The sequence below is a fragment of the Vombatus ursinus genome, unplaced genomic scaffold, assembly GCF_900497805.2.
Source record: "Vombatus ursinus unplaced genomic scaffold, bare-nosed wombat genome assembly UNPS02014863.1, whole genome shotgun sequence".
Classification (NCBI taxonomy): domain Eukaryota; kingdom Metazoa; phylum Chordata; class Mammalia; order Diprotodontia; family Vombatidae; genus Vombatus; species Vombatus ursinus.
The window spans coordinates 33,766,882-33,792,187 of record NW_020954641.1 but is presented as its reverse complement, the minus strand read 5'-3'; the positions used below and the strand labels follow the sequence as shown (position 1 = coordinate 33,792,187).

General features: G+C 41.0%; 1 protein-coding gene across 1 annotated transcript in view; it reads right to left on the bottom strand.

Moving 5' to 3' along the window:
* DPYSL3 (dihydropyrimidinase like 3) overlaps positions 1 to 24,872 on the bottom strand; it is a 141,108-nt gene extending 116,236 nt beyond the window's left edge. Inside the window, exon 1 of the mRNA XM_027841726.1 lies at positions 24,407 to 24,872. Coding sequence (XP_027697527.1) covers positions 24,407 to 24,784 — 378 coding nt within the window. The 5' untranslated portion in view covers positions 24,785 to 24,872. The remainder of the gene's footprint in view (positions 1 to 24,406) is intronic.
* Positions 24,873 to 25,306: the final 434 nt, after the last annotated feature.

Sequence of the window (25,306 nt, the reverse complement as noted above, 5' to 3'; positions counted from 1 at the left end):
GATAGATAGATAGATAGATAGATAGATAGATAGATAGATAGATAGATGGCACAGGGTAAGTTGAAGATGAAGAGGTGATATCTGGAGAAGTAAGGGGTGAGAGAGGATTATACTGGGAGAAGGAGAAAGGGAGAGGTAGAATGGGGTATCTCACATAAAGCAGACAAGAAAAGGCTTTTACAATAGAGGGGAAAGTGGGGGAAGGTGAGAGGGAATGAGTGAATCTTATTCTCATTGGATTTGGCTTAAGGAGGGAATAACATACACACTTAATTGGGTATGGAAATCTATCTTACTCTACAGGAAATAGGGAGGAAGGGGATAAGGGGGGGATGATAGAAGGGATGACAGATTGGGGGAGGGGGTAATCAAAAGCAAACACTTCTGAGGAGGGACAGGGTCAAAAAAGAGAATAGAATAAATGGGGGGTAGGATAGGATGAAGGGAAATATACTTAGTTTTTCACAACAGGACTACTATGGAAGGGTTTTACGTGACTACACATCTGTAATCTGTATCGAGATGCTTGCCTTTTCAATGAGAGTAGGTGGGGAGGGAGGAAGGGAGAGAATTTGGAACTCAAAGATTTAAAAACATATGTTAAAAATTGTTTTTACATGCAACTAGGCAATAAAGTATACAGGCAATGGGTATAGAAATCTATCTTGTCCTACAGGAAAATAGAAGAGGAAGGGGTTGGGGGGGGAATAGAAGAGAGGGCAAATTAGGGGAAGGGGTATTCAGAATGCACACTGTCTTAGGGTGGGAGGAGGAGTGAGGTGGGGAGAAAATTTGGAACTCAAAATCTTGTAGAAATAAATGTTGAAAACTAAAAATAAATATTTAAATACATTAAAAATAAAAATAAAAAAGATTATAAACAGGTTTTAATGTGTAATAGCTATATTCCTATAAAATAAATACACAAATTGAACTTTTGTAAAGTAAAACCTATCTTATATGTGCTAGGGTAGCTTACTGCAATAGTTGAAGAAATGTTATGCTCAATTGTTTAGTGAGCCTTTTGCAAAGTGAATAATCCCTCCATCGATGTATTGTTTTATAAACTGGGATTTTCCTTGGCCTTGCTTACCACAGGGCATGCATGTTTCAAAGGCAACATTCCAAAACACAAGCAAAGCCTGGATTTCCAAGAAGCCTCTCAGAAAAAAAGAAATGACATAGATACCTTTTGGGGAATCATTCCTAGGATTTACTCAACAAGCCCATCATTACTCAAGACAGAAAGATTTTAAGTACAAAACACAGTATATAAAATGGAAAATTATCTAAAGAAATGGAAAGACCATCTTGAAAGAATGGAATATGGCAGCATGCCAAAACTAACTTGCAAATACAAACCAAATGGAAAAAGAAATTGAGACCATTCCAGGGGAAGGTAAAAGATCAAAGTCATTAGAGAATAAAGGAAAAGACATACATATATGCATATATACATATATTTTCAGAGCTAGATTGCAATCTGTTCTAATAATGAGGATGGTGGCTCTAAATTATTATTCCACTAATATTCTCCATGTAAAAATTACAGGCCCCAAATCCTTAAAATGTGCCCATTATTATAGGAAAAAATTAAAATACTAGAGTACAAAGACAAATTTCTATAGAAATTGCTATTATGATGCAACTTATGCGTACAGAAAGAAATGCAACTGCATTTATATATTACATGAAGTGATAGGTTGGTTGCCAGCTACACAGTGACTTCAGGTTGGAAAAATCAAACCTCCAAACCCACTGTTTCCTCAGTTACCTGGTTAACTGTGGGAAAACAAGCTTTTATTTGCCATAATTGACTAAGTAAGTTACTACTTATGCAGAATCCATGCAGTCAAAATGATCAAATAAACCAGATGGACTTTCTGAATAATCAAAGAAAGATTAAATTGTGCTCAATATAAGGTGCTAGTTTTAAATATATTTTATTGTATTCCAGTTCATTAAAAATTGTATATCCGTGGAATAATAAAACATTTTTGACCTTTTAAAGAGTTTTCCTCACAACAGTTTTGTAAGGTAAGTGGACAGTACTTGCATTATTAACCCTATTTTAGAGATGAGGAAACTGGGGCTCAGAAATACTGAGGGACTTGTCAGTGGTCACTAAGCTAGATAGTGTCTGTGGAAGGCTACAAACCCAAGTCTCCTAGTTCAAATTCTAGCTGTCTTTGTCCTACTCAATTTCCTCTCACCTAGCCAGAATACATAATCAACAATAACACCCATTATCCCACTCTTCTGGCTAAACAGGAGTTTACATATATTCTGATACCATAGGTTATATAGCTCTGCCCTTGGAAAGCATTTTTTCAGCGATGAACCTATCCCTATTCTTCTTTCTGTTTGTTTGGGGTTTTTTTTGTTTTGTTTGTTTGTTTGTTTTTTAGTGAGGCAATCGGGGTTAAGTGACTTGCCCAGGGTCACACAGCTAGTACATGTCAAGTGTTTGGTCTGAGGCTGGATTTGAACTCAGGTCCTCCTGACTTCAGGGCCAGTGCTCTATCCACTGCGCCACCTAGCTGCCCCTTATTCTTCTTTCTGTATATGATTATGGAATACCATATTTTAATAGACTTCACTTGGCTTCAGATTTTTCCTGCTTTTATCATTTCAGCCTTCTAGTTACTTTGGTGCCCAAACTCTGTCCCGACCAATTGTAAGCCAAATCCAATGAGAATAAGATTCACTCATTCCCTCTCACCTTCCCCCACTTCCCCCTCTATTGTAAAAGCCATTTCTTGTCTGCTTTATGTGAGATACCCCATTCTACCTCTCCCTTTCTCCTTCTCCCAGTATAATCCTCTGCCATTGAAGCTTCTTGAGCAGGGAACTGTGCTTTAAGAAGATGCTTTTGGCAGCTTGATAAAGGATGGATTGGAAATGAGGGAGAGCAGGAGTATATATATATATATATATATATGTGTGTGTGTGTGTGTATATATATATATATATATATATATAGTATATATATAAAAAAAAACAAAACAAAACACTGAATTCTTGGTCAAAACACCCATACACACACACATTCTCTCTCACATGTCTACAAGTATATATATAGAAGTAGTATATATATATATATATATATATATATATATATATATATAGTATATATAGGTATATATTGTATATATAGGCCCAGATTGACTTTTTAAAAGTCATTTATAATCACCCATTCCCAGCATCCTCAACCTCCCAATCATGTAGTCGCAAAACCTCACAGTCATCTTTGACATTTTCCCCTCCCTCAAACACCTAACTGGTCCCCTTGCCTCTAATCTCTTCCATCTCTCGTATATACTTCACATAACTGTAAAAAATTGTTGTTGTTGTTGTTTCAGTTGTATCTGACTCTTTGTGACCCCTGTCAACTATTTATCAAAGGTTTGGTCCAAAGAAACAAACAGAATCAGTTTCCCCCTTAACCAAAGGTTTGTCCTAAGAACAAACAGAATGGGGTTCCCCCTTTACCAAAGGTTTGTTCAAGATCAAACAGAATGGGGTTCACTTTAACAAAGATTTGAACAAGGAACGAACAGAATCAGGCTGTCCACATGCTATAACATGCTTATTTATTCTCATTAAGCCAGAGAATCATGCATGATGGAGTCAGAAAATAATTCTGAATTCAGAGGTAAACAAGCTGAAGGAGACCCTTTATACACATAGAACAATCCCAACTCAGGATGACTGTGTCAACCCAAAATTATAGTCTCCATATGTGTTTAACCATAATGTGAGGAAGGACTTTCTTAATGAGATAGATTGTAAACACAGTAAGATAAGAGAATGTCAAGGTGTCAGTTGAAATTATAGATCCAGGGTGTCTGTGTTTTTTTTGTTTTTTTTTATCATTAACATGACTATACACACACACCCACACACACACACATACATACACATAGCATAACATAACATAGCATGTGTCCATAAAATACCAAGAGAAGAAAAGTCCCATTATTTAAAATGGTGTCTGGCTCAAGGCACCTTCTCCTTGGTAGTCATAAACAGAAGAATGCTCCTGGTCAGCTTCATCTAGCCTTGTAGTTGCTGACACAGGAAGGGGCATTTTGGGTTCACTCAGAGAGCAAAGCAAAGCATGTCTGTTCAAAGCATTATGGTAGGTTAAACTCAGAGAGGGCCAAATGTCTTACTCCTGATAAGACAGTTCAGGTTTAGGCCTTTCTCAGGTGATGGGGGGGAGGGGCTCAAAGTGGCCCATTTGGGATTTTCTCAGCAAAAATGCTGTAGTGGCTTGTCATTTCTTTCTCCAGCTCATTTTACTGATGAGGAAACTGAGGCAAACAGGGTTAAGTGATTTGTCCAGTGTCACATATCTAGTAGTAAATGTCTGAAATCAGATTTGAACTCAGAAAGATGAGTTTCCCTAACTCCAGGGCAATATTCTATCCACTGTACCTCCTAGCTGCCCAACTGCAAAAATAATTTGCCTAATTATCATGTCTGACCACACCACTCCATTGCTCAATAACATTAAATGGCTCCCTATTACTTCTGAGGTAACACATAATTTCCTTAGCTTGGCATTTAAAGTTCAGTATAATCTGATTCCCACTTGCCTTTTCATCTTTGTCTCAGATTATGCTCCCCTCACACAGCCTCTCTCAGCTATCTCCTGCCTTTATGCATCCCATGCAGACCATCACTCAACCCTTAAAGGCATTCACTCTTTAACTCTACTTGTTAAAATAGTTTTCTTTTCTCAAGGCTCAGCTTAGGTGTGCCATCTCCTCTGTGAACCCTTACCTGATCCTTCCATCTAAAATGAAGTGTTCTTTCTCTTCTTGAATTTTTCTAGAGTATTTTGTCTGGATTTTCTGTCCCCATTACACTCTATCTTGTGTGGTGTTTATTTGAGTACGTGTCACATCCACCTAGTAGGTTATAAGCTTCTTGAGGGCAAGGACATTGATATCTTTCATTCTGGCATTCAACCCACTGAGCAAGCTGCTTTGCATATAGTAGGTGATTAATAAATGTCAGCTATCAAATCAAGATTCTGCAACATTTTTTTTCAGAGTTTTCAGAGTCCACATGCACATAAATATATACTTGTAGACATGTGAGAGTGAATGTGTGTGTGTATGGGTGTTTTGACCAAGAATTCAGTGTTTTGTTTTGTTTTGTTTTTTGCTGGGCAATGGGGTTAAGTGACTTGCCCAGGGTCACACAGCTAGTAAATGTCGAGTGTTTGGTCTGAGGCCGAATTTGAACTCAGGCCCTCCTGACTTCAGGGCCAGTGCTCTATCTACTGCACCACCTCACTGCCCAAGAATTCAGTGTTCTGAAGGGTACCTTGCCTTCCTCACCGCCAGGCTTAGATACCTCCCTACCTCACAACTTCTGGCCTGACTTTTCTGTACAAGTACTGAAGTAGTTAAGGGACAATTTCCAGATGGGGACCCATGGAAAGGACACTTCCAACTCGCAACTCCTCAGGGCTAATGGTAGAGCCCTGAGGGGACCTACTAACCATGCACTGAAGACCCACCTCATCAGGGCAAGTGGAGGGTGGGAGAGTAAGTCCAGATTTCACATGTGCTACACAGGATAGTTTGAGGAGGGGGAGAATAGGGGGATCAAGAAAGCTTTTTGTAGAATACAATACATGAGCTAATCCTCGAAGGAAGCTTGGAGCTCTAAAAGATCGAAGTGAGAAAGGAGTGCCTTCTGCATACAGGAAACATTCTGTTAAAGGGACATTGTTGGGGAACGGAATGCCAGTTCAAGGAAACAGTCGTGGGCTAGTCTGGCTATAACTCAGACTGCGTGAAGGAGAATAATAAGGAATAAGCCTAGGAAAGACTTTATACGTCAAGCTGAGGAATTTGTATTTTATCCTAGAAGCCATAGAGAGCCATTGAAGCTTCTTGAGCAGGGAACTGTGCTTTAAGAAGATGCTTTTGGCAGCTTGATAAAGGATGGATTGGAAATGAGGGAGAGCAGAAGTAGGGAATACAGATAGAAAACCTCTTCAATAGTTCAGCAAAAGTAATAAGGCTCTGATACAAGGTGGTGACCATGTGAATAGAAAAAGGGGGACGAATGTGAGATGCTATGTATCTTGCACAAGAATCGGCAACTGACGAGTCAGCCAGTCGCTAATGTAAGCAACTAGTAAATATTTAACAACCATCTCTCCCCACCAAAAAAAAAAGCATACAGGACAAACATTTAAATTTAATCTGCACTATTTTTTCTATCACTTTCTTAAGTGTAGACAATCAACAAAAAATAAATTAATCGTTAATTTGTAGTGTTTGATGATTTCTAAGGTATAAATGCTCACACTGAAAATTTAACAATTAACTGTGCTCCAACATACCTTGGGAATAAGGTTCTTAAACTCTGGCCATTACTTTCTTTAGGTTGGAAGCATATAAAAAATATAGGCAGGTTAGCTCATGTGATCACAGACCTAGTCTGCTCGTCTTACCTCATTGTAATATTAAACCAACTCCCCAAATCAGTAAAACTAGCTACAAATAGTCTGAAAGGAAAAATGCATTCATTCATTCAAGAAACATTTATTCTTGAAATATCTGCTGTGTACCATGCACTCTGCCAGGCACTGAAGATACAAATACAAAACCAGAAACAGTCTCTGAAGCTTACATCCTACTACTGGGGAAGGGGAGGGGAGAGGTGGAGCAAGGACTTAGTTCAAAGGCAACTTATGTATTTCTGGGTGAGGAAAACCATCCAGTCCTAAAGGTTTAAGAGAATCGTTTGGTTCGAATGGGAAAGGGTCACCTCAATATTTTGATCAAAAAGTGTATAGACAATATGTGTGTATATGCATACTAAATGATGAAAGAATTTGGTATTATAGAATGACACAGACAACTCTAAGTGGTATGTCTCTTGGTCCTCCCAATGGTGACCCAGTGAGCAGTGGGGCCTGGGGCCTGCATCCTCAAAAGAGACAGTTTCTGGCTTAGCTTCTTGGAATCAATTCTCCCTTAAATACCAAAAAGTATAGCTTTTGCTTTGATTCTCCAACTCAAGGAATTAGGGGGGAATGGGTAGCACTCATTCCCCTTCCCTACCATTAGGACCCCCCCCCCCCCCCCCCCCGTGAAGTGTTTATTTGACTAGGCAAGTTTACACCTGGGCCCCTGCTGGAGCCATTTTCTATTTACTCTCCTGAACAAAGAGCCTTGTGTTAGAAAGGTTCTGTGGTTTATGGGTACACTGGCATTATCATCCAGCAGATCACCAGGAGGGGTGTCCCTTGGTTGAGGCAGCAGTGGACTGGGAAGCAACTGAGCATGGAGGCTCAGCTTTCATGAATCCGGGTGAAATGTGATCTGTGTAAGTAAAAGCCGTGAAAAAGTGCTTATTGTAATAAGGTCTAAATATTAGTCTCTGGGCAGATTGTAATGGTAGCTATAGGTTGGTATAGATTTCTATTCTAATAATTATGTTAATCTGTGCTATAATTCCCTTAAACCTGACATTCCTTTTTGTGTATAGAAATAAATTACTCATCTTATACTCTGATTCATATTGTGTACTGAGTACCATTTTTTAACTTCTATTTTGGGGAACCTCTTAGACTTATAAAGCCATAACCAAATTTACCATAACTAAAATGGTCCCGGGATAGCCAGGATGGGGGACTTACTAAGTCAATGAGCATTAGAAAAGGAATCCCTCTCACCTTTGTATCCCCTCTTACCTTGAGATCCCCTCTCACCTTGGGCCTTTGAGGAATGATGAACTTCCTGGCTTCTTCTGATCAGGTGATGAAAAGATTTTGTGTTTAGTCCCAAAGACTACATCAAGTACAAACACCATGGTTAAGTATAAGATAGGAAGGGATGAGTACCTCAGACCTGTGGGCTCAACTATTCAGTCTCTCATCGATAGGCCTAAGGGAAAGTCTGTTGGAAGGCATAGAGATGGGAGAGTATGCATGCATATTTAGGATAGGGACTTGCAACCCTCATTACCTAATCTCATACTAGGAAGAAGACAATAGAAGCCCACTACCAGTAGGGTGTGCCCTCTGTACTGACATGCAGAGTTGAAGATGGTTTCTAAGCTAGCTGGCTCTCCCTTGGACATAACTAGTTAGGATGACACATGCAGCCTGTGTCTGTTGGAAGGGATCGAGGTTAACGGCCTCCCATAGAAATCAAATCCATGCATGACCCTGGCCTCATTAGCTGGCTTTGTCAGCACCACACACTTGGAGTCCACTATTTAAATCTTGGAAAGGCACCCACCACTGCTGGCCAGCTTTAAACAGGAATGTCACCCTAGGGCAATGATTACACCACCAGTTTTCTTCCTTAAATGATTTCCTTTTGCTTCTCCTGAAGAGATTTATGTCTCAGTGAGGGCTTTTTTCCTCCCTCATAACCCATCTGGCCTTCCTGTCTAAGCCTGCAAGGAGGGAGGGTGTAATCCTCTGTTTGCATCTTTATAGCATGTTACTATGGAAATGATGATGATGTTGGAACTTCAGTGGAGCCACACCACTGTGGTCTGAAGCACATGAGACTCACAGGGGGGAAATGCAAAATTAAACAAAAACATCTTTTGTTCAAGACAATCGTTTCTTTTCCACTTTTCTTAATATCAGTAGCACCTATGCTAAGACTAACAAGTTAATGTTACACTTGTATGAACAGTACCAAGAATTCTCTTCTGGCCACTTTTGCGGTGTCTTCTTATGAAAATTAAAACAGAGAACTCCAGATGTGGTCAGACCAGAGCAGAGTGCAAGAGAAATATCATCCAATAATTAAGGCTAATCTCACGGCTTCTTCCCCCCCCCCCAAAAAAAACTCTGCAGACCCTACTTTCTCTAGAGGTAGGTAATTGAGAACAGTGTGTTCTTTTTAAACAAGTTATTTCGATGATTACCTCATTTTCCCTTCCCTTGGTCTAATGTGCCACAATTAAATTTGGTTTTGCAAGGCATGTTAACAAAACTCTCAAGGAAATAAAAGTCCTTTGCAAGGAATTTGATGGTAAAATGACTATTTAAGGAAAAGCAAGATAGGTGTGCATTAATAGTTCCCATATGTTTAAATGTTAAATACAGTAACCACAACAAAGCAGGGATGTTATGGATCTCTATCCAACACCTTTTCTCTTTCCTGAGTAACAGAGTGAGGGTTGGTAATAAGGTTTGGACAAGCTGAAGCTCTGAGCCAGAATGCTGAATTTAGAAGGAGATGACAGCGCTCATAGCCCAAACAAAGCAGAAACAACAGAACTTAGCTCCTAATTAGTAAAAATAGTTATTTAATAGGAAGCCACCAAATCTCAGCTTCTTTCCTGCCCCCAATCCCTCAAATGGGGACAAGACTATTTGCCCTGGGGTGGTTCATGACAGTTGCCCCAAGAATAAAAATTCCTAGTAATTGTTCTGCTATGTTTGCTCCCCTTTTGATTGATCAAAACTCTCCTCTCTTTTTCAGCAATTTCGTGGACTCTGCTCTTTGGTTACTTCTATCCCGGAAGGCTAATTTATACAGTGGAAAGAGTACTGGAATTAAAGTTGGAGAGTTTGGATTCAAACTTTGGATTACCCTGTGACCCTGGAAAAGTCACTTAGCCTATGGCTCAATAGCACGGAATTCCAAACTTGGCCCAAAAGCTTGAGGACATTAAAAAAAATAAAGATGCACAGAAGAAAACACCAGCTTTAAACACCAATCTCAAGAATGTCTTCTGGATACTTTGATCAAAATATTGAGGTGACCGTTTCCCATTCGAACCAAACGATCCTCTTAAACCTTTAGGACTGGGTGGTTTTCCTCACCCAGAAATACATAAGTTGCCTTTGAACTAAAATGTAGTCATAACACCAAAACCACCCTTTCCTCTTTCTCACGGATTCCTCGGACCTCTCTACATGTCTGAAATGTGAATCATGCCACTTAACTAGGAATGCTAGTTTTAATTAGTCTTCTCTCCCCTTACCTCCTTAATTGTGGATTCCTAGTCATTTTTCCCTTTTGCAACAAGGAGGGTCCCTCCCAGCTCTAAATCTATGATCTTATGATACTCTGCTGAAGTAGAATGCTCCATTATAGAGGGGATGAGACTTAAGAGTTTCAAAGGCTACGCCAATAGGACACCAACTCTATACTAAAGAAGTCTTGAATATGGACCTAGTGATGGACTGTCCACCTGTCATCCGAGGACCAGCCTCCTCAAGCTTGGGGAGGTAAGCCACCTAGACGGCCATAGGCTCAGGAATGTTTTAGCTATAGTAATTCTCTAAAACTGCTTACTAAAGAGGCATAAGATTTGGGATCTGCATCGATGGAATGACTTCCATCACCAACAAAATCACAAGTCCTTAAAATAAGAAGTATTATTATTATTTATTCCAATCCTTCCTTCTCTGACATGTATTTTACATAGGAAAAAAATTTTTTTTTGCTTTTTTGGTGAGGCAATTGGGGTTAAATGACTTGCCCAGGGTCACACAGCTAGTAAGTGTCAAGTATCTGAGGCCAGATTTGAAAAGATTAGAGTCCTCCTGACTCCAAGGCCACCTAGCTGCCCCCCTACATAGAAATCTACACTTGTAGAAAGCTTTCTGTAATCTACAGTGGGAAGAGAACTGGGCTTAGAATTTGAATTTTTCCTCTGACACTTGGGTTTTAATCCTACCTCTAAAACTTACTATAAAGACTGTGGACAAGTCATTTAACCTCTCTCAGCCTCAGTTTCCCTCTATAAAATAGAGATAATAAAACCTGTAGTACCCACCTCACTGGGCAGCTGGGTGGCCCAGTGGATACAGCACCAAGCCTGAAGTCAGGAAAACTCATTTTCCTGAGTTCAAATCCAGCCTCAGACATTTACTAGCTATGTGACCCTGGGCAAGTCACTTAAACTTCAGTCTCCTCATCTGCAAAATGAGCTGGAGAAGGAAAGGGCAAACCATTCCAGTATCTTTGCCAAGAGAACCCCAAATGGGGTTAACAGAGAGTTGGATACAATAGAACAGCAATACCCACCTCACCAAGCTGTTGTGAGAGTCAAATTGAGACCATGCCTGTAAAATGCTTCACAAACCTTAAAGTGCTCCATAAACATCAGCTTCTATAGCTATGATTGTTAAACATTCTGAATGGTTCCTTTCTTTGGCAAACTTGGCTAAATTATCTTTTGTTGCTGTTGCTCAGTCGTATCTGAGTCTTTTGTAACCCCTACTACCATTTAAACAGTTATATTTTAAAGGTTCAGGTACCCCTTCTGGATGCTATCATCTCTTTAATAAGATTCTTTCCACTAGCTCAGTAAGTCGGTCTATAAGCATTTACTAAGTAGCTGCTGTGTGGTAGGCACTGTGCTGAGCCCTGGGAATACAAATAGAAAAAGAAAGATAGTCCCTGTCCTCAAGGAGCTTATAATTTAATGGGGAAAGACAACCCAGAGGAGGAAACTAAAAGGGGGTGGGAGTAACAGAGAAGGTATCAGATCATTGTTTGTATGTGTATTGGGGGGGGGTAGAAGAGATGAGAAGTTCAGAGATGGCTGACCTAGACAGTTTCCTTCAATGGAGGTACTGATGGTGTTTCTTAGCAAAGACGTAATGGATTAAAAATGTGCAAATATCAGACATGACCAATGTGCTCACTTATTTTGCATGGCTATATTTATTTGTTCTAAAGGAGACTTCCATTTGGGAACTGAGAGGGAGTAAGTTAATAATAGGTAATTGATTATATATACATATATATGTATGTATATATCTTAAAAAAAAAACCAAATGCCTAATAGTCTGTGGTAGTATCAGTGGTCAAAAATTACTGGGGACCTTTCACCTGAGCATTATGCTCAGTGCCCTTAATTCTCACTCTATTTTTCCTCTGGACAGAAACCTAAATAAACTAGGGCAGGGCCCCAGTAGCTTTGCCCTAGGGGATGGAAATTTAGAGGGTGTAAAAATTTAACACATGACAGTAACCATGAATTAATGATGGGACTGATGGAGCAATGAGACCCCTAAAAAAAAGGTACTTGAATTTTCCTACAAATCTCAGCAGCCCAGATCCCTGATGCCTGAGGCATCTGACCAATCCCAGTATACTCCTTTTAACTGCCCTTTCATTGTGGCTCTCATTGTCTGCACCTGGCCCACTGGTCCATCCCAGGCTACTTGCCACTCCTTAAACCCATCCAAATCTTCTAAATATCTAATCTTTCTATGTAAAATATCAATCTTACCCTCATCAAATGCACAGATTCCTTAAAAATCTGGCTTGCTTATATTGACATCACAAAATACTGCAGACTCACTAGGAATCTCACCTAACCAACTGGTGTCTTCATAAACTTGCTACTTGGACTGAAAGAAGGCTTGAATGGTTGGATTCTTACAAGGCAGATCCCCACCCTGTACCCTTGCATTTCAGGGTGCCTAGCACCCCTAGACCACAACATTAACAGTGGCTAATTGTCTCTCTCTCTGATTCAACTGAATTTGTCTTATTTCATTTATTATTTTTACATCATGAATTACTAAAACAATTTGTGGACTCTAGTTATGCTGCTTGCTTCATCCCATTTTTTGCTACTTAGCCTGGTTGCCAAAATTGCTGGTTATGACTCTGCCTCTTTGACCAGGTTAGATTAAATGCCTTCACTTTGGGGTTGCCCAAGGAAGCTTCAGACTTCCAAGTAGACACATCTTTGTCAAATATACTTCTCTACAAGATCTCAAACAAAATTTCAAGTCTGCAGACCATTATTTCTGTTTATAGGTCTCTAATTTCTCTTTCTATAAATAATGTTTTATGGTTAGTGAGCTCAACAATGTTCTCTTCTTCTTACTCCATCTCTTATTTTCTTAACAATTCCAAGAGGAATTCTCACTCCATCTCTAGTTTTTTGGCTGTTTTTACTTTCTATCTTTATCATTCAAACCTTCATTTCTTTCCTTTTACTGGAGCACTAGTGGTTTTTTTTTTTAATTTTTGTCCTTACCTTTTCCTTTTCAATTATTTAGATCCTTTCTGCCAGTTTCCCAGTTGGGTTTTCCTGTCATTGTTATTTCTGTTTTCCTCTACTGCAACCATTCTCTTTTCTCTGTCCATAGATGTTAAGCTTCATTTATACTCCGGATTTTTCTTACTTCTTTTCACATTTATATTTACTTCCTGGATTTTCTATCAATCTTAAACATTAAAATGGAAGCAGTGTTTCCTGCCTTTTGATAAACTTACTTAGAATGCCGTTAAACCTCTTCCATGTAGACCCTTTTTCAAAATTGATTGCCACTGTGATCACATTGGTCCTGTGCCACGCATTAGGAATATTGATGAGTTTAATACTTTTTTTCTTCCTTCCTTTTCTTTCTTTCTTCCTTGCCCTTCTTTCTTCCTTCCTTCTCTTTTTCTCTCCCTCTCTCTTTCTCCTTCTCTTTCTTTCTTTCTTCCTTCCTTCCTTCCTTTCTTTCTTTCTTTCTTTCTTTCTTCCTTTCTTTCCTTTCTTTTTCTCTTTCCTTTCTTTTTCTTATTTCCTTTCTCTTTTCCTCCACAAAGATCATCCCTATTCTATATGCTGTTTCTCTTTTCATCATATATGAACTCTCAATAATATCTCCTATCATTATCACTTATCCCCATCTTCTACCTGCTACTTCTAAAAAGTTCACTCCATAGGTAATTTGCTTGTTTCCAGCCTTGGACAACAGTTACAAAAAAAGCACTCAGGATGGCCTGCCCTGGAGCAAGGGACTCACCCACCTTTTTTAAAACCTTTTCTCTTTCCATTTATTCTTTAACATCTTCCAATTTTAGTTCCATAGGCCCACAGCTGGAACAGACCTAAGGAATCATCTAATCCAATTCCCTCATTTTACAGAAGGGGGAAACCGAGGCTCAGAAAGGAAAACAATTTGTCCACAGTCACATATAAGATGCAGAATCAGGATTTGAACTGGGATCCTTGGCCTCTGAGTACAGAGCTCTTAGCACTGTGCCTCCTCTCCTACCCTCAATTGTAGGTGGCCCCTGTGTGTTCTTTTTCTTTTATGAACCAGAAAGAGTCTATAACCCTGATCCAGCTTTCTCGAGCATTCTCTATTTCCATCTTTGTACCTAATACAGACTCCTGTAAATAAGCTAAGTTTGGCTTGTCCTTTTTCAAGGGTCCATAACTTGTGTCTCCATTTCCTTCCCTAAGGCTGCTATTTACATCCTTATTTTCTACGTTTAATAATGCTTAGCTATGGGAACATCCTGGAGTAAAGCTAAACAGGCCTCAAGGCCAATTCTAAACTAGTTTTCCATTTGCACTTTTGACTCACAACAGTGGGGCCAATGGAAAAAGGTCCTGGCTCCCAGTCAGGAAACCTGGACTCATTTTCTTATTAACTGTGTGTCCATGGTAACCTACCCTCTGTAGGCCTCAGTTCCCCATATGCAAAATGGGGCTAATAACAATGGCTATACTTCCGTCATAGAATCGTTAGGAAGAAAAAGCTTTATCAACCTTGAAGCAATTGAGATTTGTGATCCATTAATTACTCTTTGTCATATTACTATTTCCCCAAATTCTATTCCTTCTCTTTCCTCTCTGAGTAACTGCCTGCTAACCCCTCCTTCTTTAACTTAATAAATTTCATTTGAATATCTCCTGCTTTAATCCTTTTGCTGTCTAACTCAGGAACAGCTGCTAAGGCAGTGCTCGGGCAGAATTATTATGATAAAGAGCCTGCCCCCTGACTTTTATAAATATAGGTATACATTTCCTCCTTCTACTCTTCTTTTTATGTCCTCATTTTGTTCTTAACAATGATGTAAAACGTATAAAATTCTTCCTTGAGTATTTCAGTTTCTTCTACCAACCCTGCTTCTAGCCTGGCCCCCAAAGCCCTCATCGAAAGGAGCCATCTCCTGTAGAAGATCCCTCCAACCTTAACACCAAATGCCCATCACAACCAACCACCAAAAGTCAGGGAAGACTAGTGACTAGCATTGCCCTCCACCCACATTCTCCCCCCCCCCCCAGCACCAGCCCTGCTTCTAGCCTGGCTCCTTATTCCCCACCCTTAGCCATCAGCAACTGTTGTGGAGATATGACTTGGTTAGCAGCACAGTCACTAAAGTCTTGGCACGGACAAATGGTTCAACATCAGAAATGGATATGTTTTACTAATGGAAATTATGTTTTTAATTTATGGAATAAAACAAGCATTTCCATAACACAATACAGTTTAAAAAAAAGATTATACATGAAATTGCAAATCTACTATGCACAACTTGCTTTTCCTTTCAAATATAGAACAAAATTATCATCTCTTTTTTTTTTTCTCCCCACCCCATGGCTACCATTAGACACAAATAGGTATATATGTGTAAAATTATTCTATACATACTTCTATTTATCAGTTATTTTTCTGGATACAGATAGCATCTTTCTTCAAATGTCCTTTATCAGTGGAAATGATACTAAAGAAGATGCATTACCATCTGCTTTTCTGCCATACACCAAGGCAGCCTGAGCTTTTCCATCTGACTTGCAGCTGGGACCTCCCACAATATTTGTCTCCTAATAAAATATAAGGATACTGAGATCAGTGACAGATTGACTTTCTCTTTGTTTGCTGGGCAGGGAACTTTGCATGCGATAAGTGCTTAATAAATGCGTTTTTTTTTTTCCGGCTAGACAATGGGGTTAAATGACTTGCCCAGAGTCACACAGCTAGTGAGTGTTATATGTCTGAGGCTGGATTTGAACTCAGGTCCTCCTGACTCCAGGGCTGGTGTTCTATTCACTGCACCACCTAGCTGCTCCCCCCCCCCCAATAAATGCATTTTCATTCATTCTTTTTTTTTTGTGAGACAATTGAGGTTAAGTGATTTGCCTAGGGTCACACAACTAGTGTCAAGTGTCTGAGGCCAGATTTGAACGCAGGTCCTCTTGACTCCCGGGACTTGTACTCTATTCACTGTGCCACCCAGCTGCCCTTTCATTCGTTCTTTCTACTTTAATCTCCCTTTATATTATTATTCTTTAGTTGGTTCTTTTGGGTCCCTTGGTCTAACCTAGGATCACTTTAGACTTGGAAGAGCCTTTAGAAATCATCTCTTTCTACCCCTTCATTTCACAACTGGAAACAGAGATTCCGTGACTTCTCTGGGGGTCAAAGATACAGTAAAGAGTAGAGCTAGGATTCAAACACACGTTCTCTATCCCAGAACCCCAAGTTCTCTCCACTAGATCATGTCTGGTCAGCACATTTTACTGTAAAATTTAGTCCAACCACCTCATTTTACTGTAAAACAGAGATAATAATAGCACCTACCTCACAACATTATTATGAGGCCCAACTGAGATAACATTAGTACAGTGCCTAGCACATAGTAGGTACTTAATAAAAGTTTATTTCCTTTTGTTGTTGTTGTTGCTGTTCAGTGACTTCAGTCATGCCCTACTCTCTGTAACCCCATTTGGGCTTTTCTTGGCAAAGTTACTGGAGTGGTTTGCCATTTCCTTCTCCAGCTCAATTTACAGATGAGGCAAATGGGGTTAATGATGTGCCCAGGGTCAGGAAGATGAGTCTTCCTGACTCTAGGCCTGGCGCTTTGTCTACCTCACCACCTAGCTGCCCTTTTGTTTCCTTTCTTTCTCCTTTAACAGATGGGGAAACTGAGGCACAGGGATGTTAAGTGACTTGCCCAGGATTACACAGCTGATAAGTGCCTGAGGCAGGAGTTGAACCCTGATCTTCCTGACTCAAGGATCAGTGAGCTATCCACTACACCCACATTGATCACTGTTGCCTCAGGCATCTTCTGCTAATAGCTGCCACACATGCCACATAAAATACTATTCCTACTTTGGCCTTTATTACACCTGAAAGTTTGAAGTAGGCACACTTGATCTAATCCAGTGCCAAGTCCTAAATTCCTTGAAGGGAAGGATCCCATCTCAATCAGTTTTGCACCTATCCTGAGGCCTAGCACCGTGCTTTGCACATAGAAGACACTTAATAAATGTGTTAAATAATGAAAATCTCGGGTTCCAACTGCAATTCTTACAGGACCCTGCATTCCAGCAGAAGGAGAAAGATCTCTGGCATGCAGTTTACCCCTCTGAACCAAGCTAGTCACAGTTCTACAGCATCTTGTCACACCCTCTGCTATGATCTGGCCCCATTCAATGGTATCTAGAATTGCTTCTTAGGTACTCAGGGTTAACAGTTTCCTTTCTATACAAACTGGCACTTTAACTAGTGCCTGCTGGAGTGGAGGCCACTACAAAATTTTCCCAAAATGTTGGATATAAATTTCCTGGAACTTGATTCAAGAAATCACACATGATTGCCTCGAGGAGAAAATATAAACTTTTCAACCCAGCATTGAAAGGTCTCCATAATCTGGCTCTAACCCACCTTCCCAGATTTATCTTACATTTCTGTCCTTCAGTTTCACTCAAACTGAGTGTTGCTCAACCTCATTCTACCTTTTCCTGCCTCTGTTCATTTACATAGGCCATCCAGTCCCCATGTCTGGAACACCCTTCTGTCTCCTCTCTGCCTATTAAAACTCATTTGTTCTCTCGAGGCTCAGGTAAAGTACCACTGGCCCCATGGAGTCCTCCTTGCTCGCTCAAATGATAGCATTCCCTCCCTCTTCCAGTTTTCCTAGAGCATTTTATCTGACTCTCTCCTTTGTCCCCAAAACACCCTACCTTGTAACACAATTACTTGTGCATATGTTGTATCTCCGTATTAGATTTTATGTTTGTTTAGAGTAAGGTCTGTGCTGGTTTTCATCTTTACATCTCCAACATCTAGCACTATGCTTTATGCCTTATAGGGTTTTTTTAATGTTTGCTGAAAAAAAACAAGCTTTGGCTAGATGGCTGTTTATTAATCCAATTGGATCTTCTTTGTTAAATAATAAGGGTTTGTGCCAGATTTCATCTGTACTTTAGATGTTTATTTCATTGTTTTCATTAATGGTTATTAACTTTATAATTTAATTTTCAATGTTGGTAAATTGAATTGCATTGAAATACATTGATGACCTAAAGGGGAATTAGAACTCCTTCATTCTTGCAGTATTAATCTGGACAGAACGATAGAGAGATGTAGATATGCACATATACAGATGCATGTTCCAAGGACTCAAGTTATGATGACTGTTCCTACAACAATGTCACTATGAAGATTTTTTTTCTTTATAATCCTTGTATGTTAGACTCTCATGACAAGTCTTCTCTTGAATGGAGCCTTATTGAATCTCAAACTTCATATCCTTATTCATTCATTGTGCAGCTCTGTCCCACTCTTATCCAAGCATATCATATGCAAGCCAAGACATCACCCTCATGATTGGTCCTCTTTGAGAATGAAGGATGGGGGCAGCTAGGTGGCACAGTGGATAGAGCACCAGCCCTGGAGTCAAGAGGACCTGAGTTCAAATCCAGCCTCAGACACATGACACTTACTAGCTGAGTCTCCCTGGGCAAGTCACTTAACCCCAATTGCCTAGCCAAAAGAGACAGAGAGAGAAAGAGAGAGAGAGAAAGAGAGAGAGAGAGACAGAGAGAATGATGAACAACAAGGCATTCATTCAACAAACATCTATGAATTGCCTACAATTTGCAAGGTGCTAGATGTGAAGAAACAAAGAAAGAACCAAAATAATCCCTGTCCTCAAGGAACTTTCACTCTACTGAGGATTCTACTCTGTGTATAATCTACCTGACCACAATTAGAATAGATCAGATAGGATAATCAATTGGATGAGATGAAGAACAACTGTACCCTCAACCCCATGATTCCATGTAACTGCATAGACAAGTCTCTAGGAAACGTTTCAGTTTCCTAGAAATCTTCCTGGAATAGTCTGGTTCAGTTGATAAGAAAGCAATGCCCTATTTTCTCTGTTTCTCCCTGAAATAAAATACCATGTAGCACACACCCATAGGCAGTAAATGCTGTTCTTCTATGCTGGGTTTTCTGTTTTGGGGGAGCTTTATTCATTGTCTCAAGAGAGCATTATTTATATGGACTAACTACAGAATGTGTTACAAGTAGAAGCCTGTATAAGATCATTGACTCTGAAAAGCATCACAGGCAGTAAGCTGGATATTGTAAAACATTACTTACAGAAGCATCAGCAGAGAGGGGGGAAAGCACTACCTCTAGGGACCATTAATTTGAAGGAACGTTGCCAACCACAGCATTACTTTAAAAAAAATTGGTTACGCCTCTCAAATACATCCTGTCACTCAAAATCAATCCTGGAAGAAATCATGCATAGGTAAAGCTTGAAAAGAGATATATGAGACCTTATCTGATGATGGCCTGAAGGTTAAGGAGCCTGGAGTCTTTCCTTAAATAGACCACTGGTCACTGTGCGTACTCAGCTGGTCAAAGTCTCCAGAGAGACACTGAGAAATTCACTTGTATTTCATGAGTTTTGATACCATTAAGTAAATAGGCCTTTAGGAGCCCAAAGATTCACCTCATGCCTTAACCCTCTCCCATGTACAGGAAAGTATAAGAGTTTTACTTCCACTGGCTTCACTTTGAAAATGTTGAGTGTTGACTATAAAGTCAAAGGATATGGGCATATGAACTCAGGGCCACACTCATATTTGTCTATGCCTCATCCCTGAGAGGGCTCCTAATGGCTCACCAAAGAGGGAATCTTACACAGAAGTAACCCCAGGGGAGGGAGTAAAGAAGACTAGGAAACATGGAACTGTAGATTATGGGTCCCCCTCCTGTCCCTATAAAAAATAGTAATCAGTGAAAATGATCTTTGTGGTGACAATGCCATTAGATGCTTCTTAAATGTGTATCCTCCCAGCATCACCTGTTCTTTGTAGAGGCAGTACGATTTGAGTGTGATTAAGAAAGCCAGCCATGTATTGACATTCCCCTTTCTACAATCTGTTCACTATTAGGGAATATCTGTGATTTTGGCAAGAAATGTTGATAAATGTTCAATTTTCATTTAGAATTGCTTTTTTAGGCACTTGGTGTAAGCAATTATAAACAAAGAAAATTTGAGTGGTCTTTGTCCGAACGTTTTTGGTGAGTCCTGAAGGTATGAGCTCTTTGAGAAAAAGCACCAGGTTATTTCGAGGGTCACGCCCAGCTATTCCCACAACCTGCAAAAGACCAGTCTCCTGGGTACAAGCCAGATGATAAGGATCTCTTTCTAGGTCATAGAGGCAGCAAGCACTGTGACAGAGTAGTGGACTTGGGAATCAGGAAGACATGAATTCAAATGCTGCCATGCATGACCATGAGCAAGGAAAGAGAGTTGGGTTTGGAATGAGAGGATCTGGGTTCAAATCCTGGCTTTCCCACCAGCTGGTTGAGAGACCTGGGCAACCTACTTAACTTCTGGGCTTCAGCTTCCTCATCTGTTAAATAAGAGAATTAGACTAGATGACCCCTAAGGTCATTTCAGGTTCTAAGTCTGTGATCTTGTGAGCCTAACTCACTTAACCTTTCTGAGCCTCAGTTTCCTCATGTGTAAAATGAAGGTGTTGAACTAGATGACCTCTGAGGTCCCTTTTAGCTTGAGGTCGGTGATTCTATAATCCCAAATCACTTAATCTCTCTGAGCCCAGTTTTCTCATCTATAAAATAGGTATAATAACACCTACCTTAGCATGTTGCCATGCAACTGATGGTCCTCTTTGAAAATGAAGGACAAACAACAACATGAAACTTAATTGAGATAATAGATATAAAGTGTTATAAGGGTCAATTGTTATTATTTACAGATCCAGAATATGCCAAAGGCTTTTAGTGATTTGACTTCTCTAGGGTTCACTTATTTTTATCCTATGCTAACTTCCTTTTCTGATGACATTAGTTGCTCAGAGGAATGCCGTAGACAAAATATCTGGATTTCAGCAAGAATTTGACAAAGTCTCATAAGAGAATACGAAGAAACTGTGCTGAGTGATAACATCCATGTGGCTGGCTGAAAAGTGAATCCAAAGAATGCTGATTAAGGAACTGTCAGCCTGTAAAGGTAGTCTTTAATAGGTGGCACATATATATTTATATACACACATACACATATATATGCTACACATACATACATACATACACATACACACACATACACACACACACATACACACTGTCCATAGCTCTACACTATGCAACATTTTTATTGATTATGGAGAAAAACATTGAAGGTGAGTTTATCGACTTTGCTGATGACATAAAGCTGAGAGGAGGTAACTAATACATTGGAGAACAGAACCTCAAGTTGAAAATACCTGGATGGACTGGTGTTATGGCCTGAAATCAACAAAGTGAAACTTAATAGGGGTCAATGTAAAGTCCTATACCGGGGTGGGGGATGAGCTAAAAAAATACAGTTTGGGTGAGACCTGGTTCAAACAGCATTTTGTGTGGCAAAGCCATAGAAGATTTACCCAACATTTACCCAACACACCATGAGCCATGGTGATGCAGCTGTAAAAGATGCTAATGCCATTTTAAGCAGCACTAATAAAATATCCAGGAGAAAGAAGGTGATGGCTCTGCTATGCTCTATCCTGGTCAGAATACTTTAAGAGAACTGTGTGAGGGTTGGACACCTTCCTAAAGGGGGCATTTATCAATTATAATGTATCCAGAAGAAGAAAAAAATCAAGATAGTGAAGGATCTTGACATATTCTGTGAAGAATGGTTAAAGAAACCTTATAACCAAGAAACTTTGCAAGAGAGGTGGAGTACGGGATGTCATTGGAGACATGTGTGCCTAGGGAAAAAAAGGGGAGTTGGTCTTGTAGTGAGAGCAAGGGATACATGATGGGCAGCCCAAGTCCTCCAATGGGATCTACATAATTTTGAGAGATGAAAGGATGACCTCCTGCATGTTGGATGGACCTTGTATAGGAAATTTATGAGAGGCCATGAACAAGTTTCAGGCAAGATGAAGAGCCATGGAAGGACTACCCAAAGCAATGAGATGATGGATCCAATAGACTGTTGAAGTGTTGATGGAACTGGTCAACCTAGGAAAGAGAAGATTGTTTTTGCTATCTTCAAATACCTAATGAGCTGGCACATAAAAGAAGGATTACATTTAGTTTGTGTATCCTTAGAAAGCAGAACTAAGACCAATGAATAGCTGTAACAAAAGGTAACAGATTCCAAATGAGTGTAGGGGAAAACTTTTTTTAACAGAACTGTCCAACAATGGATGGTAGTGAGTTGTCTGTCAGTGAATGCTTTTACAACAGAGACTGAATATTCATTTGTCAGAGATGTTACAGAAAGGATTCCTTCACTGAAAGGCAGACATGCCCAAGTGACCTTTAAGGTCCCTTGAAACTCTATGAAATTTGAGATAATAATACAGCATTGTCCAGACTGCCAACAACATTGAGAATTGACCTATGAGTAACCATAGATCCCTGTATATCTTGCTGATACTTATGTCATATCATTATTTTTCAATTAGTAAGCAAAAGTACAGGGTTTACAAGGAAGGGAGAAAGAGAATTGTTGTGATTACAAGGAGTACATTTTTCTTTCCTCTAGTTACCATTCATCAGTATTACAGATTGACCATAAAAGTCTGGCTCAAATCAGAGGGGTCCTAGTCAAAGGAATAATGTTAACTATAGTTTACTGACATCATCCACCACATATCTCATTCCTGGCAGTCAGGAAGTGAACATTTTCACTCCTGGCCAAATTAGACCTAAAGAGAAGGAACACCCATTTTGAAAGCCCACTTTTCCATCTAGAAACAACTTGAAACCCTTCCAAACATAAGAGGCTCAATTCCTCCTTTCCTCCCTCCCTAAAGGAAAAAGGAGGGAGGATCCTGGGAAAATCCCAGGATTTTAAAGAGCAGGAGGAGGAGGGGAAAGGTGCTTTGAACTCCTAATATAGATTTACAATCATCGGTTGTGATTTCAAGTAACATTGACATCCTGTTTTTGCAATGGCTACTTTGAACAATCCCAACTGTAAATAACCTTTTCCTTGTGTTTTTCTTTTGCGTTTTTGCTTTTGTGTGAGCTTGTCATATATGAAACCCAAAGAAAAGGCCCTTGTCACTCCTATTGGCTAACCATGTGTTTTAATAAAAGTCTGGAGTCTTTGTGGGCACTGGCTGCAATTCCTCTAAGGAGCCAATTTCCATTTCAAGTGATTATTTCATAACAATATTAATGCAAAATAATAGATGCAGTTGGTTCTTGCATCCGACATCTAGAGAACAGGAAAGAAAGCTCTGTTGGGCCAGAGCAGCTGAATATGTTTGTTTCTTCCTTCTTAAGCATCATTTTGAATTCTGTGCTTCTACCTGTGCCCAGATTCTCAGGACACCTGCCTACCAACAAAATAAACAAGAAACTCATGTCAAACAAGGTCATTCAGTGACTTCAGCCATATGAGTTTCTGAAGGGGGGTGGTGGACACATACATTTACTTGGCTTTGGCGAACATGCAGCAGCTGAAGATAGCCTTGCAACTCATTCCTATGAAACCCTTAATAGTGTCTTTATTTTTAAATAGCTAAGATGGATCTAGAGAGGTGGTTGTATCATCTCACCCCAGAGTTCAAGAGCTGGCCCATACACACAAATATACCTCAGGCAAACACAATCTGAGACAGAATGACAGTTAAGGCGTTCGAAGTTGGCAGAATAGTCTTGGTCTTTAGTCTCCTGTTTCACACACAAAAGTTTCCCAAGCGGAGCGGATGGCTGAGCTGCCAGCTACAGCTGCACTAGGGTGTGTGTTGGGTCGGAGGGTGGGGAGGAGGGCAACTTCCCTCTCTCCTATGTTGTTCCTCCGGACTATAGAAGAGTGAATTACTTTTGCTGCCTTCTCCCCCAGCGACAGCCCCCCTTCTCCCAGCTCCCCTTGTCTGATGTTGTCCTAAACATCTCTTTTGGGGATCTGAAGGTGCCTGTCTGAGGCGTGTGTTTTTGAGTCGATGGGGAGAGACAGCGAGCAGGAAGAGTGGATTTTTTCTTACGGGTAGAATAAAACCTAGCTAGATCCTTCTCAGTCCAGCCCTCCACACCCATCCAGAACCGAGGAGATCGCGAAGAGGGCAGGGAGGCAGAGGGAGAAGAATTCTAGTAAGTACAGACAGGAAGCCCAATTGAGGAGGGTAGAGGGTATTCCCACTTCCCCTGCCCCACAAATAGATACTACGGACGGAAACTTTAGCTGGGGGTCCGGAATTGGAAGGGGGAGGAAGGAGAAGGGAGAAGGGGTGGTAGTTGGAAGAAAAATCTCCTCCTTCCCCCTCTGTCGGGTGCAAAGTGAACAGAGAAAGTTTCAGTGCAGCCTTCGGCCCCAGGGCTGGGTTACATTGCAGGGAGTGGTGGGAAGAGGACGAAGCAAGGCTGAAATGGGGGGCACTCTTTTACCTTATCTTTGGGGTCGAGGTTCTGCAACACCTCCTTGCCCGAAGCACTGCGAATCTCCACCCCGCCGAGGGCTGGAGAGGGGGGATCTCGGCAGTCCTCCCGGGCTTGGCTCCTCCGGGGGGTGTCCGGCTCAGCCGCCACCGGCCGGCTCCCCCCGCCGCCTGTGCTGCCTTGGCTGCTCCTCGGGGTCTTCGCCCCTCGCTGCCCTACGCTCAGGGCATCGAAATCCAGAGTCTTGCTCTCGAAGGCGCCCTCCACGTTGCAGAACATGCCCCCGTACTTCTGCCGGGGGATTTGGTCCGTGGTACCTGGCCTGGCCAGGTAGACCGGCAGATCGTCCTCGCGGCTGCTGTCCCAGCCCCTCCTGCCCGATGCCATGGCTCCTCTGGGGGTGGCGGGATTCCCCGGGTAGCAGGAGGCACTCACCTTCCAACAAGACGGAGAGGGGCAGCGGCCGGCGCGCGCGGGGAGCAAGAGCGACTGGAGCCGAAGTGAGACGAGGTTTATGAGGCTGCAAACCAGAGGTGGCAGTGCAGCCCCGATTTCTGCTCTAGTCCCATGACAAGAGCGAGGACTCAAAATAACAGCGCAACATGCGAAGGAGCCCTGCGCTGCACGCTCGGTCCCCCCTTTTCCCCAAGCTCACGTACGCCCGGGCTTTGCCTCGCATGCACTCGGAGCTGCGACTTGTCTGTCCCCTGCTCTGCTGCCCCTCCCACTCCACTCTCACACACAGGCTGCCTCACATAATCCTGGGATTCCCATCTGGAAGGATCATAGGTTCATGGAGCTGGAAGAGAACCTTATGGGGTGTCACCTAGTCCACCCCCCCATTTTGCAAATAAGGAAACTGAGCCCCAGAGGAGGGAAACTACTAGCCCAAGGTCATACAGGTAGTGG